Genomic DNA, 18,728 nt, shown 5'->3' on the forward strand with positions numbered 1-18,728 from the left:
AACATTCTTTGGGTGATTTGTTGAAAATTGATTAAAGAACCCTACCAAAGTTTTTGCATGTTGTGCATGTGCTACTCATCACATTGACTGAACGTTATTGCTGATCATTCTAAAGCAAACCAGGTTTGTAAGATTTCTGTATACATTTTCTCGCTTACAAAGCAGCCATTGGCGACCATATCAGTTCATTATCAAGGAATCAAGGCCATTTATTTGTCATTTGCACAATTAATTTGTAATTTGTAGCCCCTTCATAACATATTTACCAGTACACATATACACCCAGAGAAAGTAAGTCGAGAGCAATAGCTTGATCCGGGATGTCGTGGTGGAGACAGGTCTCTGTCAGATGTGGGCACAAACACTCTTTGATTTCCTGTTACCTTCATTTCATCCATTCCAATTTCCCTGCGACCGGACATTAGCCAGGTGTTGGATGGGTAGTGGAGCAGCCTTAGGTTCCAAGCCGGGTTAGCTTCGATCTTATGGCCAGTAGTTGACCTGTTATCCTGCTCCGGAGCAGGTTAGGTTTTCAGCATAAGTTACCATGGCAAAGTGAACCACCATCGTAACCCTACAAACCCAGGGTTAACCCTGAAGTTACCTTTGCTAACCTCACATTGTGCTTCGTAGTACAGGCCTCAGGTGTGACTTCACATCACAACGAAAAACGACAACAAAATACACAACAGAAACCACCGTTTACTCCTGCATCTGTATTGAAAAGGACACCAGGAACTTCCTGTACTAGTCCAGCATGCCTAAAACTCTCTGCTGTGCCCCGGTGCAGGCTCTGAGGGCAGGAGTGGCCTGGGGTCAGGAGCAGTTCCAGCTGTTGCTCCAGGAGAGTCAGGAGAATGAGGCTGGTTCCGGACCGGCAGAAGATGTGTGCCTGGAGGAACTTCGCTACCGTTGGATGCTCTATAAGTCCAAACTGAAGGATGTGGGAGATGTCAGGGCCAGGGCCAGTGCCAAGGTGAGTTAGGAGGGTTAAAACTGAGTTTCAATTCACAAGAACTTTTTGGTTTATGGATGCGACAATCCTAAATGGGTAGAACAATCTTCTCATAAAGCTCGCTATACTGTCTTTAGACTTTGTCGCAAATGCACACATTGTCTTTTCTGGGAGCCTTTGTGCTCGTCTGACTATGTCTTTGGTACCTGAGATCCCTCCACAACCTGTCTGTGAAGTTGTTAGTGCCCTGTCAGTCAGATACAGGCTATGTAAATGTGTATATTTTAATCATTGTTTTTGCCTTAATTAACTGTCTATAGTTGCTGTCGCCAGGGTCCTGCCTTAACTGACAGCTTCCCTGTGATGCGTTGTCATGGAAGTCCTCCTTTTTCACCACAAGGTGGCGGTGTAACATCATTTAGGGCAGTGGCTCCCAGCCTTTTTCTTAAGGGACCCCTATTTTACCATAGTATATACACTGACGACCCCCACCGCCCCCCACACACATATATAATTACAAAAAAGGGGGAAAAGTAGCCTACTTCTTTTGAAATATCTTTATGTATATTTCATTATATTCATTGTATAACAACCAACAACAGCACAGAACAATGAACCTAAATGGTGAACTTAATACCTGCAGGAACTTTGAGTAAAACTAGCAATTTGTATGAAACAGACTCGTATAACTCTTTACTTTACTTACTTTTTAAGATGGACCCAGTGGGCTGTGCAACATGACACTAAAAAGTCAGTTCATCAGCGTGGTCCTGCATGAGTCAGTTGTCAGCGAGAGCTCCGATGTGGTTGGAATTCAGGAAGATGATCCGCAATTCATTCAAATATTTCATATCTCCGCAGAGAGCCCAAGCCAAACGAGAGGAGCCGGCCATCGCAGAGAAGGTGCAAAAGGTAACGCCAAACTATTTAGGATTTATAAGAAAACAAATCAACATAATGTAACTGGACAGCACAAGATAATGAGAAATATTAATTTGCTTACTGGGATTAGGATCACCATGATTAATCACCCACTGGGGAAAAACACAACAATATTTAATTGTTAGGAAACACATTTGTGATGTTTTTTTGGTGAACTGATGAATCGCTGTGTCCATAACATATCAGAAAATAGTGAAAAATGTCTTCAAAGGTCTTGTTATGTCCAACCAACAGTCCAAAAACCCAAAGATATTCCGTTTACAATGATGTTAAATAGAGAAGAGCAACACATCCTCACATTTAAGAAGCTGGAATCAGTGAATGTTTTTTTTGCACTACAACTCCCAGCGATTAAACACGTCAGAGTATTAGAGGTGGAAGTTCTGCAGATGGCGCTCTTTCCTTTGTCTTTGAAGCTTTATCCTAAACACCCAGTTCTTCTATTTATTCCAAAAGGATGTATAGGGAGACATAACATGTATTCTTCTTGTGTAGTGGAGTGCTCTCCTGCATTCATTTGACATATGGAAATTTCCCAGAAGTCTTTGGGCTGTAGAGAGCACCTGACCCGACCACCCAGGACTAGCTTCAAGTCAAGCATATCGAAAACCAATCCCCCAACCCACCATTCAGTTAGTAAGCAGTGGATGGGGAGCAGATTAAAGAATGCCCCCCCCCCCCTTCTTGACCCTCAGATGACCCGGCCCCTGGCCCTCCAAGATGGTCCTGACTATTTCTCACTTGGTCTTTTACAGGCTGAGGGTTCCTCCGCTCCTGCTTGCTTTTATCAGGCTTTATCTTCAGGGGGGGGGTCATCACTTTCTGACGCTGCCACCATCATTTCGACTTTATTCTCGACATTTGGACTAATGTGAAACACAAAAAGAATCTTACCTGGCCCTAATACTCTGTCGTACTTTACCAGAATACTTGATGTGCTGGAGAAACTGAAGGTCTTTTATAATTCTTCGAGTCTTTTCAATCAAGGTATTTATTTCTATATACATTCTTATTCATTTTGGAATGATAGGTGTCATCTGTTGATTTAAAGCACAGTTAGGAGAACAGTATACATCCCGTCTGCTTTGCTACTGTTGGGCTCAGTTGGATGGATGGATGGATGGATGGATGGATTTAGGTCCCTCCAAACATCCAACAGGCCAATTTCAGTTTCCTCCTTACTATTGGATGCATCCCATTTGACATTTATTAATGTATCAAAGTCTTGTGATTCTGAAGCGGTCATTTCAACAACTGTCTTCGTAACTTTTTTCACTTTCACTTTTTCGAGGCAGTTAAACATAAACAAGGGTGGTCAATTTATTTTATATTTTACCTCGCAACTATGGTACAGATACTGGGATTGCCAAAATGACGGCGCGCATGGTCGCAGCAGCCACTGTGGCAAACACCGGCCTCACCCCTAATTTTACCGCCCTGCTGTTGTCCGCTAAAATGATGCAGCGTTAATGGTTCTGTGCAATATGTTCATTTTGAGATGGATCGGTTTCCTGTAGGAATATGCCTTGATTATTTTCCCTCAATCAAGAACTGGTTCCGAGTTGGAACCGATCCCAAATGTCCAAGAACCGTGAATTCGCGCATTTGGATGCTGCTTATTGGTTCCTAACTTTTACATATTTCCGTGACGCGACACCTGCAGTGAGTACATTTCGTGAAAGGGAGAAAGCACCTTCAGTATGATGAAGAATTTCCTTCAACGCGGCGGGAATCTGAAGGAGTGCACCGCGTTCGATGCGTTGCAGTCGCCCCCAGAATACAGCTAACGTTAACATTAGCAACGTAGTAAGACATTCGCCTTTTATACGGTAAAGGTAAAAGAATACAATTTTTCTAATACATATGTATATTTTTTTCTTTGATACGAGTTCAGAGGGCACCCCTCCACCTCCGTATCTTCCCCAGAGACCCCCCCCCCCCAGTACAGAAACTCCTTTCACTTTAGCCATGAATGGCTGAGTCTCTTCCATTTAGGTGTGCAAAATGAATTATTGATATCTGGTTATTCACAGCAGTATCCATGGACTTTAGCCTTCTTGGATACTTTTCTGTGTTATAGCACATCAGAAACAGCTGACAAATATTGGAATCGGAACCAAGGTTTGATAAGAATCAATAGAATTGAAATGGTACCCAACCCCACTCATTTTGGTCATTACTCTACTCCTCTCAACGAAGCCATTCACGTTCCAAGAAGCTACTCTAAAGTCATTGTACCCTATATCAGTAGTTCAAACTACATGTGCCAGCAGCATGAACATATAAACGGTTAACTTCTAACTTCAGGGTTTTACACTGCCCTGCCATATTCTCAAATCCATTTATATTACATTCAAATTTGATTCCCTCAAATACTGCAGTGTTAATGACTGCTAAAAGGATAGTTATACATGTCCCTCTATCATGTGTATTCACTCAATCACAGTATGTTGAGGTGGTGTTGCCCGGTGAGTGTTTGTCATATGGAGGTGTGTATGATTAGCTAGTTTCACTTCCTTCTCCATCAGTCATTAACCTTTTACACACACACAGTCCAACACACTCTGCATGTCTGACACACATCCTGGAGCTACCATTTTCCTCCCTGCCGTGAGGCAGTCTTCATTCAAATGGCTACAAACAGTGAAAGATCTGCACTCGCAGCTTTATAAAACTCTAAAACTGAATCAGTTGACAAGATTGAACTAAACATAAAACCTTTGGAAGCTGTTTAAACACCTGAAAATGGTTAAGAAGATAAAACTGGATGAAAAATTCAAACTTATGTGATCATTATTTGCTGTGCATGCCCAAAATCTTTGCTGCCAAAGATCCTCTAAGATGACGTGTTACAAGCTGCGCCAATGGTATGACATGGTATACACTTCCTGTCTACATATATACATATATATATATATATGTACACATATATATGTGATAATATCGTTTTTAAGCAAAGAAACACATTTCATTTCCGTTTTAACTTTCAATTCACCGCCGGTTCAGCACCAGCAGCAAAAGTGTGTTCCTGAGGCAGACAGGTCTTGAACAATACCCCCTTCCTCATGATTTTGATCATGATATCTTTGGTAACATTCGAAGAGGGGTTAAGGTTACGGAAGGAGTCTCATATATAGTCAACAGTATATCCATCAGAGCCATTTATCATACCAAAGTAAATATATCACGACTTCTCAGAAATAAAATTGAATTGATTAACACTAATAGCTAAAACATATAATATTGTTAAATTATCCAGTTTTTGTGTTGCGGAACACTGGGGATATCATTTAAAAGAAAAAAGAAAAGAAAACTATGAAATGTGAGGAAAAATGTTTAATAATAATTAGCAGCTTCTTCTACCTTGAAACATCAAACCATCAGTAACATGGTAAAGTTTTGGCCTTTACAGGGTGTAATCAGCAGCCATCATAGGGTGTTAAGAGTATGAGGCATCGTAGCAGCTCTTGGCCAGTATGTTCATCATTGTCAAATGTCAAATGATAGATCAGTGATAGATCAGTTCAAGTAGTAAACAATATCAGTAGTTACAGTTTTCAGTATAGTGTACTATTCAGTATAGTGAAGTTTCATGCTCTGTATTGGAACTATGTTAATACATTTAAAAAAAAATGTTTGCCTGATGTCGGACTGAATTGTCAACTCGTTTGGCTCCATTTCCGTCTTCTGTTCCAATTTTTTCCAAACCAATCACCAGAGACCAACATATCCAACCTGAATATTGACAGCGGTATTAGCCCTGCCCATGGCGCTGATTGGTTAATGATAATTGGCTGTTATTACCCCCCCCGCGCGCGCTGTTTCGCGTCATGATGCCAGACCAGGAGCTGTCAGCTCGGTGGAGTTCAAGCCTAATGTATCAGCGTTTCACGCCGGGCCTCAGTGCATTTTACCTTTTGAAGGCAACTGTTTCGTTTCACATGAATTATTATTATTTCCAGCGAGGCTGGGTGAGGCACCGTTCGAAAAGGTGAAAGATGGACGTAGGCGGTAAACATGATTCACAGAATAACAAGTCTGAGAGAAAGAGTCTAGAGGGCTGAGCTGAGTCGGTGTATCGGTGGTACACGGTGTTTCTGACTGTGTTGGTGAGCTGCTCTCTGCTTTCATCTTATAACTATCCAGATTTCATACACTTGCCAGGTTTTCTCAACGTAGATCCGACAACAAAACGTGTCATTTGTAAACCCTTTTCTGTTTCTGAGCTAATTAATTAATCACAAAATCACAGCATCATTGTTTGTTTTTTTATTCATCCTGAATCTCACAGATATGGACAAACAAAAAGAAACATTCCTAACATGCCAAAGAATTTGCAGCAGAAATGAATCGGGTGCAAAGAAAGAGAAGCCAACTATATGTAAAAAGTCAGTAGAGAGGAGATGTATGGAAGACAAATACAATGCAATCTGAAAAGTTGATATATCACAATGCTGAGAGTCAATGAAACACAAGAAACTGCAGCATGTAATAGCAACAGTATCTGAGGAATGTCATATGATGTCACTTGCTTATAATACGGTACATGTTCCAACGGTTCATGTACTATTTACTTGCGATAATTACATTTGCCATACATTGGCCATCTGTATATACAGTATCTCTCTTATTAGTGGACTGTAGGGGAAGCACTATACCTTGCCTCCCTCTTGTGATTACATAAAGACTATATGAAGATTTGAAAGACACTCTGTGCTCTGTGCTGTGACCTAGTATGGACTACATGAAAATTAAATTTTTCAGTCATTTTCATATTTGTTTGTATTAAAGATAATACCTTCATTACGCATGTGTATGTGCATTAAACCCTGTGTCGCTGCTGCTGCTGTTGTTGCAGAAGCCTGGGTTGTGTCAGCGGGTGTGTCGGCTGGCTCTGCCGCTGTGGCTCCTCCTACTGGCCCTGCTGCTCCTGGCCTTCCTGCTGCCCCTCATGGACGAAGGCAACAGCTGCTCCCTCTCCAACAACTTTGCCCGGTCCTTCAACATCATGCTCCGTTATGACGGCCCACCGCCCACATAGAGAGAGTAATATGCGATCTCACCCTCCACAGCAACTGATGTGGCTATAATGGACCACGGCTTATGTAGGTAATGTTGACTTGACTATCTGACGGATCCCACATTCCCACCGGCCCATCGATCATCACGTGTGAGTGTAACGGATCACAAACAGGACCACGCGACCCTTCCGTTCAACCTAAAGGCTGCGCAGCTTCATACTCAATCAAATTTCCCCCCTTTCATATCATCTGCACAAGGATGGGCCGCAATTCATGAAGGACACCACAATCTAGAGTAGCGTCTGCACACGAACGAATCCCACATTTTCCGTTCAATCGGTTTCTACGCATTCTGCTCGTCGGACGTCTGCTCTACTGAACCATACATCCCATGATACTTTGCAGCTAAAGAAATCATGATCTATACGTCAACCTACCTATCTGTCACGAAGGATCAACAAGACTCTTAATAGGACTACAAATCTCATGCTTATTCGAAGAATTTCAAAGTACTATAACCAGACCGTAGAAGCTTTAACATCTGTAAACCAAAGTCGTTTTTTTTGTCGTCTTTCAGTGCTATGCCTTCCTGATAGTTTAAATATGCTTGTCAAAATTCTGTTCATCTGAACTTTAAATAGCTTTACTTTAATAACCACCAATAAACGAAAATCTCATAATCAGTACTTGCTAGAAATTATAACATATATATCGTGTTTAACAATCGTAAACAACGCATACAATTGAAACTTTCTCGTTATTACACAAAACCAACAAATCATGTTAAAACACGTTACGATGATACATGACGTTATCTCGTTGTTTTCAAAAGTTGACAGTGAGTACCATCCATCATCTATATCTGGGTCACTGGGGTCAACGAGAAACCTTTATTTTGAAGGTTTTGTGATACCTTGCACTCCAGCTGTTAACGACTCTGTACAGCTCTTCTGACTGTCATAATCAGGCCCTAAACTCCATTTGGTAGGGCCTAAACATAAAAAATAAAATCATCATTTTCATACACACGAAACTTGAGTAGACACAAAACAAAACCTATTTAATACATGCTATACATGAGAGATGCTAAGTGAAATGGTTCATGAATACAAAAGTGGAACATGTACCAGAAGATCCAAACCAAAGATTACAGCAGCAGCAGTCCCGGACATGAAACGGTGGAAGCTGGCATTGCATTTCTGTCGAACTCGTGCCTTCTTAGCAACAACTAATACTATTAATTAGACTGGCTTAGAAAACCCGGTTAGGAGCATAGACTCCGGTTAGAGGTCAAGCAACAATTTAGCTAAAGCTGCGCTAATGATATGTAGCAATGTTGAATAGCTAGTTTGCAAAAGTAACTACAAAGTGCAGCTTTCTATATATGTTGTGTTTAATGTTTGTGAAGATTTTAAGGTCAAAAAAGTTGAATTGTCATTTTTCATTTGATGATTTTACTGATTTACTGCGTCACCGTCATGGACATGTATATAAAGATGGCCGACGCGTCTCCACTTCCTCCCGCTGTACAAAAAATGAAGGCAAACTCTCCCCCGGATACGGCCGCTGCCGTCTTGCGCTGGTGGCGTCTTTTGGAGCCAGAGTCTGTGTCGTGGCGATCGGGGGCGGACCCGCCCGACCCATGTTCCATCCTGTAACATGGAGGGGGCGGGGCTTATGACCTATACTGCAGCCAGCCACCGTTTCTCCCTTGTCCATCATATCTACCTGAGCTCTCTTCTAATGCTGTCTTTAAAACGTCTTAGCTGTCCATAAAATGTTTACTGTCCACCCTGTCCATTTTCATACATCCCCATTTGACTGTCTTCAGTCTGACTCGTGGGGCAAAGTTCAAAGTTATACAACATTACATTAATTCTGTGTACACAATAATGCACAGTAATGTTCCATGGCTGGATTTTTAGTGATATGTGTTTACGAAATGTCAGTGTGATTTTCAACGAGGTTTTCTTAACCTTAGGAGCAGAACCCCGAAAAGGTCTGGTTTCACTTTTGGCTTGAATTCAGGCGTCAAGGACGGCAGCGCATTCTGAGTAAATGAACGCAGACAAAAATGGTACGATCCCAGACACGAGCCTTTTGGTACGAACCTGCTGGGTGTTGCGGCCTTTTCACGTTGAACGCTGTCGGACAGCGGTCGATGGCGTCGCTCACAGTGCGGGACACACGGATGTGGTTGACTGAAGCAGTGCGCATGAAGAATCATAAGCGCATGATCGAATGGGATTTTTTACTCTTACGATGTTGACTGATGACATTTGTCCCATGAAGTTGTGTGTGTGTGTGTGTGTGTATTAATATTTGCCGAACAAACCTTGAAAACCCCCCCCCAAAAAAGCTCCTTTTTGAGGTGGATTCTGTCTGTTGAACGTTTGACAGTATGTGCTCAAAGTTCTTTTGTGTTCTCGCGTGTATGCCTAAGATTTTTTAAACCTTTTTATTTTTAGCGCTGATTCCATTTCATGGCCAATCTGCTATCTGTTGATGCAGGAATAAGGGTTTTTAGGGGGGTTATTATACAACCATCTCATGAGAGCAGTTCAGATGCTTTTCTTTTCTGGAGGTGCTATTTTGGCTTTAACGCACAAGATCTGTCTTTTTTTTTTTTTTCTTTCTCCCTCCAGTGAAAACAATTAGGGGCCACAGCAGACGTCTTTCTGACATTTTTGTGGACCACAGTAGTGCGCTCTTGTTGCCAACGCCCGAGCTGTAAACCTTGGCAATCACCTTTTTTGTACAACCCCCAAAAATAACTTCTTTTCATCCTGCGTTCTCCGTCTTTTCACACCACGCGCACCCCCCTAAAAATACACCCAAACACCTCCACACACCCTCACATATACAGTCACTGGGTTGGTGTGTATTATTGACTTACGTTGCCGTGGCTACAGTGGCCAAATCAAGTTAGTCTATTACGTCTTCTTATACAAGAGCCTTTGTTTTCTTCTACTCCGGCATGTTTCTAACTCGATACTAAATTCAGCGTTTGTTTGAAAGAGCGCAGGTGAGGATTTGAACGATGTCTCAGCATCGCTAAATCATCGCCATGGCGGTTTAGGCATAATAGCATAACTCCCAAAAATAAATGACAGCCAAGATGACTGGCAGCTTCAAACAGCCTCCGCACTGTGTTTTTTTTTTTTTTTATTAATTGCCACCAGAGAAATGTTTTGGATTTTTTTTTCTTGTAGCCCAGAACAGGAAGAGAGAGAGGGGGGTGCTGTTCTTATAGTTTTATTTTTCCTTTGCTGGGCGACGTATCATCCTTCAGATTCAGCTTGCTCCCCGAGTGTGAATGTGTGCATGAATGGCTGAATGAAAACCAAACTGTAAAGCCCTCTGGGAGCCGTATAAGTGAAGACCATGTTACCATTTGTAGAATTGTCATGGTAACTTGGCTGTAAGGCAGTTGCATTTTATGAAGTAGGCACAACAGACTGACCTTTTTGTCTGCAGCCACAATTGTCTGCTCACTAGTTCCATTCATTTTGCGCTGACGACGAGGACGACAGCCAATAGGACGATTACTGAGAGAGGGAGGCAACTGAGCATCAGTAGGGTCGCCCTCTACAGCGGTGGTTCTCAAACTTTTTCTCGTCAAGGACCCCTAAACTGCTGCAAATTAGCTTTTAGTGTATAAAGTCATACATTCTGTCACTGTGTTACTTATGGATGGAATTATAATGAAAATAGATTATAACCCACCCCCCCCAGGGGTCCTTGAGGGTGTTCTCCCTTCACTTGCCTATGGTTTCGGCATCAGGATTCTAACAAGATCGTCTTCACAACGTAAACCGATCCCATTCACGGGAGACGCAGAGTTAATGTCGCGCACACGTTCACTAAACCCCCGCCCCACTGACCTCTGATGTGTGAAGCACGTAGCATCACATCATGTCACCGAGGACACCACAGTTATCGTGGCCTTTTAAAGCTTTATGTGTACCATCCAGTTAATCCGGCTGTGCTCGGTGCCATAACCACATGTATGTATCCAGTATGTAGCTTTGTCAAGCACTCGCAGCCTACGTGTCGTATAACAGCTGTACAACCATATAAGGTTTAGTCCTGGCATGTTTGTTAATGCTGCATTGTATATTGAATCTATGTACGTAAACTCTCTCTGTCTGTTACGCACGTGTCCCTTTCGGAGACGCTTATGCAATGTCTGGCTCAAAATGACCGTAACAAATTACAGAGTGTCCATTGATACATTATGCAACATATGAAATGACTTGAATCCCCCCCCGAGCACAACTGGTTCCTTTTTTTTTTACATACTGTGTCACAAGCATGCAGAAGTACACTTATGTTATGCAAAGATGTCCTAAACGCCTAAATGTCCGCTCTCAGATCGAGGTATTCATTATGAAAATGCACAAAGTGATGATTGACAAGTGAGAGCTTTTTTTTTCTTTTTTTTGTAAGATTATATAATTCTATTTTATTAACGAGTAGGAGTGCTTCGTATTATTCGAGAGAGCTTGTATTTAACCAAATGTTTTTTTTATAATTATTCTGGTGAAATAAAATATGCAATTTCAATATTCTGTGCTGGAGTCCATTGTGTGTGTGTGTGTGTGTGTGTGTGTGTGTGTGTGTGTGTGTGTGTGTGTGTGTGTGTGTGTGTGTGTGTGTGTTTCAAGATGGTTGGTTTTGATCTTTTTATGGGTTTAGAATAATACCAGCTTTTATCATTCAAACCCAAAATACAAGTACACTGTAAAGTGGACACAGAAATGGACCTATTAAATCAAACCTCTGGTGATGTAATGTACACTCCCCGGTGCTTTTATTCTGAAAGGCCTGTGGAACAGCATTTGGACCATCCTGGGACTAAAACTCTCCACTGAAGACCAGTTTAAAGACATTCTTTTAGCACCTGCTTGAGTCATGTGGCCAATATTTATTGCACCAATATAAATCAGGAAGCTGACCCCAGTTTTTTCTGTATAAAGCCCCAATTTCCTTTTTATGTGTTATTGGATATATTCCGTCACTACCTCCCGCTACTACAGTCCACTTTTCTCCAGAGACGACATTATGCTTTTCATCATCTAATCTACCTGTGTCTGTTTGTGTGAATGTTATCGCGGAGTGTGTGTGAGTGTGCAGCCTCCTACGCTGTTCTCACCTCCCCTCCCAGCCGGGCCCGCCGAGCTGTGCTGCAATCTGGAGCTCACGCTCTGCCAAATACATGGAGCAAAAAAAAAATAATTTAAAAATACCAGAGCAGCCTCTCTCTCTCTCTCTCTCTCTCAAAGCAGATTCCGGTCCTCATCGATCTGCAGCATTCTAACTCGGCCGAACCACTTCCTGATAGGAACTATTTTTCTCTTGTTGTAATATGATGAACACAAAAACGCTAAACAAACTTTGTTGTGCATTTTGTGTATGGGAAAATTTCCAGCACACAGGTACCAAACTCATCATATTCAAGTTTATGATTACATTGGTTACAACATTTCATATAGTCGTCGTCCAACTAAAGAATGCAATGCAAATTCCTTATTATAAATGCACTGTTCCTACTTAATTACATTTAGTTTAATTGATAGATACTTAATGGAATGGTCAACATTTGATTTGGAAATACGCTTGTTTGCCTTCTCTCTGAGAGGAGGAGGAGGAGGAGGAGGAGTTACATGTTGGAACATTTTTGTTTGTACAGGCACAATGGTACCAAAACCTGGCAACCTCGTCGTGAAAGCTGCAGATACCAAAGCCTGTGGTCGCCGACTGTATCTGGAAACCAGCACTGTAAGCGCCTAACTTCCCTTAAACCCGTAAACTTGTCATGTTTCTTTCCGTGTGCGGATAAACCAAATGAGCTATAACGTGTTAATCAATGATCTTTGGAGGTGTTGGTAGGTGTAAACTATTAATTTATAAGTTTTGGGGCAGATATGAGTAAATGCTCGGCCTCCCTTCGTTTTAAGTCGAGTAGTCACAGGTTAGCCCACCTGAGAGACTTTAGGTTACTGTATGGACATTTGGACTTAAGTCATATAGTGGAGAATTTGGTAGCAAGCGTCAAACCCACCGCTCCTGTTGAAAGTACTTTTACTTAGAAAACAACTGGGTGCCTCTGTTTCGTGAAAATGAATTCGGTTTCATCAAAACAGGCCTGACCGGTTGTCTCCTGATAGTCATAGGAGGGCATTTGAATGCGATCGAACCCCTCTGGACCTCCCCGCATCGAGCTGTTTTTCGAGTCTTCGCGTAGCAGTGGGCAGCACCAGCGTGTATCAAGGTCGAATTAACAATGAACGGCGTCCTGCGCCCTGTGCTTACCATGTGTTGTCTCTCATTATATCCACCAAAATGGTCAAATTAATATGATGGTAACACAGGATTCACAGCAAGCAGCTGATTTCCATAAAACCCTTCATAATCAAGTTACATAGAATATGAGCTTAAGGTCAAAGAGGACTTACTGATTCCTGTTTGGGCCTCTCGTGTGTTTAGTACTGGGCAGGGAGCTCGGCTCCTCCGCACTCCACCATAAATGCATAAGTTCCATACTTTGTTTTTTACATTACCACTCCCTTGTATAACATATGTATATACGTAACTGTATAAATTAATTTTATTTGTATTTTATTTTAATTTTAAATATTTGTATATATAAACAGTGTATATCTTATTTAATGGAACGCTTGATTAAAAGTCACTGAATCTCACTTCACTCTCAATGGTGAATACACAGTGGCTAGCTGCAACTTCTTCAGGGACCCTAGGAACCTGGAAGATCCCTGAAGTTTCTTCAAGAATCCACTGAACCTCCCAAGCTTTTTGAAGGAGCCATGGAAGTGTTACCTCAAAGGTTCTTAAGGACTGTTGGATCATTCTAAAGTACCAGGACCGCTCCCATATATCACTGCAACCTCTTCAAGGAGCCACGGAACCTGAAAGATCTGGAGCTTCTCCAAGGAGATCTTAAACCTGAAAGAACTTGTAAGAGTTCCAGGGATCTTTGAGTGTTACCAAGGTCCTTGTAGAAATTACAAGGACCCTGGTAACACACTCAAAGATCCCTGGAACGCTTATGAATCCTGAAACCTCCTTAAAAATATCCGTAACTTATCCAGGGGTCTAAGATCCTTCTAAAGGATCCCTGCAATTTATTGAATGACCCTTAGTTCCTTCTCAAAGACCCCTGCAAATCAAGTCAAGGACCTTGGCAACCCTCTACAAGATCCTTGGAACTTTCATGTCATGTGACATCCTTAAAAACCTTGCAACTACACCTTTCGAAGTAACTTAGATCATCCTGAAAGATCTTTACAAATTATTCAAGGGCTTGTAGATCTTCTTACAGATCATAGGAACCTCCTCAAGGACCCGTTGTTCCTCCTGGACACCTGGACTTTTTGCCAATTTCTAAGGACCATTGGGTCATTCTCCGAGGTCCATGGGACTTCTTCAAGGACCCTGGGAACCCACTCAAACAACTTTAAAGTTTGTTGAAACCTCCTAAAGTTACTCTTCTGAAACTTCTTCTTACACGTATTAACTTTGTCCAAAGTGATGTACAATGAGGTATAACCCAAGTCACAGTAGATAAAGGAGAAGCCTTTGAATAAGTTCCGTGTTCCACCTGACACAAGAGACACAACATCCCTGAAGTCCTTTTGAGTCAATTTTATTTATATAGCCCGATTTTCCTCAGGGGGCTTTACAATCCCTACAGCATACCACAGAACCAAAACAGAGGGGTACAGAGATGCAGTGGTTTTCAGAAAGTTTACAATATTCCTGTTTTTTTTCCTGGCAGGACAAATACTTCATAGATTCATTTAGGGGTTATTCCAGAGGGTGCAAGAGGAAAATGTTGTGAAGCCAGCTGACTTCTTCTCAACTCTGAGGATAGACAGGAGGCCTGTCATCTGAAAGCAGAGCGCACGGGATGGGATAGAAGGTTTTAAGGAGATCAGACAGGTATGAAGAGGGCCAGCCCTTTTACAATGTTGTATGTCATCAGGAGCTGGTCTGACGCGTATAGGGAGCCAATGAAGGGAAGCTAGAATTGGTGAGACAGGATGACATTTTTATTTTTATTATTTGAAGCTTTTCGTACCAGCATACGACGGACCTGACAACAGTCAAGGCTGGATTCAGGCGTGAATTAGAATCTCTGCATCAGCCAAGGCAGCATTTTGTGTCAGAAACAGGCAATCAGGGACAGTGGCTGACTATTTGAGCTGGGCGAGGTTTAGGCTTAACGCTCGGATTGATTTGTACTGGACAGAAGCCTGGTGGAGTTTCATTGATTGGTCAGAGAGCTTTCAAAAGCCTCAGTGCGGCGGTTAGTGGAACAATGCGAGACAAACATCAGTCAGTACAGTTATGAAGGATTACAAAAAAAAAATATATATATATATATATATATATATATACAAGATATTGCATAATGTAATATATCTAAAATCAGATACTCATATAGTGGGGGTGGATTAAACACCTCTTGGCGATGCAGAGCTCTGTGTCGACGCTAATGCAGGCCACGGGAAAACCTGAGGACATCAGCTGATGCTGAAGCTGATTTGAGAGTAAAATGAGAAATAAGGTCATCAACAGCATGCAAATCTAAACAGGTTATATGACAAAGGGAGGACCTGGGTCACAACGAGGACTGTTTTACATCTCGTTGTTGTATTTGATCATGGTTTTACCAGTCCTGCTCGTTGTAAATAAGTACAAACACACTACAACACAAGCTTTCGTTCTGTTCCGAACTGCAGATGTGGACACTCACTGAGCATGCAGTCATGGTTATTGAGATTTGACTGTAGTTAGCTGCATGATGAAGACAAACTGAATCAGCTCTGTGTTTGTGCAGTCAAGCGTTGACTTGGCCCCCTCTCCTAACTGCATGTAGAAACCGACGATGACTGTAGTGTGTGTGAGTGAGTGTGTGTGTGTGTGTGTGTGCAGTCACACGACAGATGGACAGGGAGATGGACACCGTGGTTGTGATAGGAAGAGGAGGAATTTGTGTTTGTGACAGCGTGTGTGTGTGTGTGTGTGTGTGTGTGTGTGTGTGTTGTGGAGATGAGGATAAGGAAGTGTTTGTGACTGGGCGAACCTGTTTCTGTGCTTTGGCTGTTTGCGTGTTATGCTTTGATTTGTCTTGAGTAGGACTTTTATTTGGAAAGTGTGGTGTGGAGAAGACGGGGCACGACTCAACCTGCATTTGTGCAGTCCATAAAAGCGTTGCAATTATTCACAGCAACGGTAGTGGATCGCGTTTGCTGATTTTCTGGAAATTCAGTCATTCAGTGCGTAAAACTTACTTTTAGAACCTACTTAAAACTGCATTCCTTAACTTTATGGGTAGCAGGGCAAGCTGAAAACACAGCAGGGTTTCTGTTGTTCCCTTGTCCGTTGTTAACACAAAAAAAATATTGATTAGAGCAGCCATTAGGACATGTTAGGTTGAAAAGTAGGGCTCAACATTATCCAGTACAGTATCCCTGGAGTCTGACCCAGCAACGGTCAAATATAGCCTGCCCTGTCATGTGTCATCCGGCCCGGCGGGCAGCTACTCTGTCTTTTTAGCCTGTTTCTTAATGAAGGACTAACCTTGTCTCTGGGCCTGATTGGAGACGACCTCTGAAGATGAGTGGCACCCCGGAGAAAGACTGCATTAACGCCTACATACTGTTACATGACTCTAATGGATGGATGGATGGGTGGGTGGATATTCCTTGGGACAGAGTGCATCAAGCAGGATTTATTACACACACTGCTGACTCTGTCACAGCCAAATGTTCTGCACTAAATGACACGATGTTCCTGACAAAAAGATGTTAACCATTCACGCCGTACGAGAGGAATGTGATAAGTTGATAAGTTCATTCAGAATTGAGACTCACGTGCCGGTCAGTCGCCGACACAAGTGTAAATTAGGTCCTCAGCCTTTTTTTTTCAGCAACGCCAGCAGGGGAACAAGAGTATAGTGAAGTCAGTCGGACAAGGTTCATGGTCCAAGGTACGTTTATTTGTCCCCCCCTCCTTCACACTACACACACAGAACATGTATACAACATTTGGTGGAGTTGCGGAGTCTCACAGCCTGAGGAAAGCCGCTTATGGCCTTCAGTACTATTGAGCCCTGGAGTTAAAACACTTCAGCTTTGGAAACTGGTAATTACGGTAACTCCCATATGATATGAATGCAACATAAGCATGTTAACATTGTCATCGTGAGCATGTTAGCATGTTAGCATGCTAGCATTCGCGTTCAGTCCAAAGCAGTGATGTTGATGTTTGTTGATCTCAAGTCTCTTATTTGATCATTTCCGCGCTTCTCGATCCTCGCCTGAACCCGGAAGTCGTTCTGGTCCACCATCTTGCGAGCCGTCCCGAGGCTCTTATTCCTGCTCCCCCCAGGGAGCAAGGAGGGATCGGTGAGGAGCCATGAGCGAGGATACACAGGAGCAGCCTTTTAGCTGCCATGATGTTACTACAAATGATCTTTATCCACGGTCAGAATGTAACAGCTGTACAGGATAGACCTGACATCCAAGACATCCAAGGTTCAGGTGGAGACAGTGTAACGACAGAGTAACAGTCCACCCAGATCCCGAGAGTACTGGAGTCAGCCTTCAGTGAGAAGCAGGTCTTCTGGTACTTGCACCATGCATGTGGGATTCTCTCTTTAAACTGAACAAGGAGCAGTCAGAGGAAGAGTCAGAGGCCTTGCAGTCAACTTCTATTGTCCTAAATCAGTCATCAGTGCTTGATGTGCACAAGCTGCTGAGTTTATGGCAGGAATTAACAAGGCAGGGCAGTTACAACACATCCTATCCACACCAAGCACCAACCTCTGAAAAGTGAAGCCAATGCGGAAGTGCCTTAAACCTGCATTCTTTCTAATGGCCAGCAGGGGGCGACTCCACTGGTTGCAAATAGAAGTCCGACAGTATAGAAGTCTATGAGAAAATGACCCTACTTCTCACTTGGTTCATTACCTCAGAAAACATTTTCCTAATGAGTGTATGGTCTCAATCATTAGTTTCAAGTCGTCTTCAATAAAGCATGTTCATTTTGTAAATTATGGTCCCATTTAGAGTAAAATAGACAATAAAGAAGGGACTGCCATGGCGACCTGTCAATCAGGATAGAGGCGTTCCGTTGTACAAAAAGACATTCTAGGAGCCAGCTGTTTATCTTTTCCGGTAAGTACATGTACAAGCTAACTTTGTTAGCAGCTAACAAACAAACAAGATGGCGACGGCCAAAATGCCAAACCAAAATGCTTCAAAACGGTAGTCCACAAACCGGTAGTCCGCTTTCTATCCCTTTCACCACCCACAACCACCACATCTACACGCCATACAGATGGTATGGCACTGTCCTATCCACCCACGGTAACGTTTGGGGGTTCAATACAACAAAACAACAGTTCATCACCATCATGAAAACATACTGAATTGTGTCAAAAAGCAACTTGCAAAACAAGCAAAACAACTGTATTTTTGAACCCTGGTGAACCCTGATTGTCACATGCTGAACAAGAGCATCTGACGTCCTGACAAGCTCAGCAAGGTGACAAGGTGGTTACCAAAGTTAATGCAAGCAAGTAGTGGTAGCATGTTGCATTGCAACCACTACTGTTGGCATGAAACAGTGGTGGATGTGTGAATGTTGAGTAAGGACTCTCCATCATGCCTTTAGGTGACAGAAAGCATGTTCATCCTTGACACGTATTATGGTCAGCTGCTCATTGAAGATCGGATTCTCCTCAGTCCCCAGCAATCAGAAGAGGCACGTGGACTCCTTGT

General features: G+C 42.5%; 1 protein-coding gene across 1 annotated transcript in view; it reads left to right on the plus strand.

Moving 5' to 3' along the window:
- syne3 (spectrin repeat containing, nuclear envelope family member 3) overlaps positions 1–7,001 on the plus strand; it is a 37,214-nt gene extending 30,213 nt beyond the window's left edge. Inside the window, exons 16-18 of the mRNA XM_070920608.1 lie at positions 791–976; positions 1,817–1,867; positions 6,756–7,001. Of these exons, the coding sequence (XP_070776709.1) occupies positions 791–976; positions 1,817–1,867; positions 6,756–6,938 (420 nt within the window). The 3' untranslated portion in view covers positions 6,939–7,001. The remainder of the gene's footprint in view (positions 1–790; positions 977–1,816; positions 1,868–6,755) is intronic.
- Positions 7,002–18,728: the final 11,727 nt, after the last annotated feature.

The sequence above is a fragment of the Enoplosus armatus genome, chromosome 15 (assembly GCF_043641665.1).
Source record: "Enoplosus armatus isolate fEnoArm2 chromosome 15, fEnoArm2.hap1, whole genome shotgun sequence".
Classification (NCBI taxonomy): domain Eukaryota; kingdom Metazoa; phylum Chordata; class Actinopteri; order Centrarchiformes; family Enoplosidae; genus Enoplosus; species Enoplosus armatus.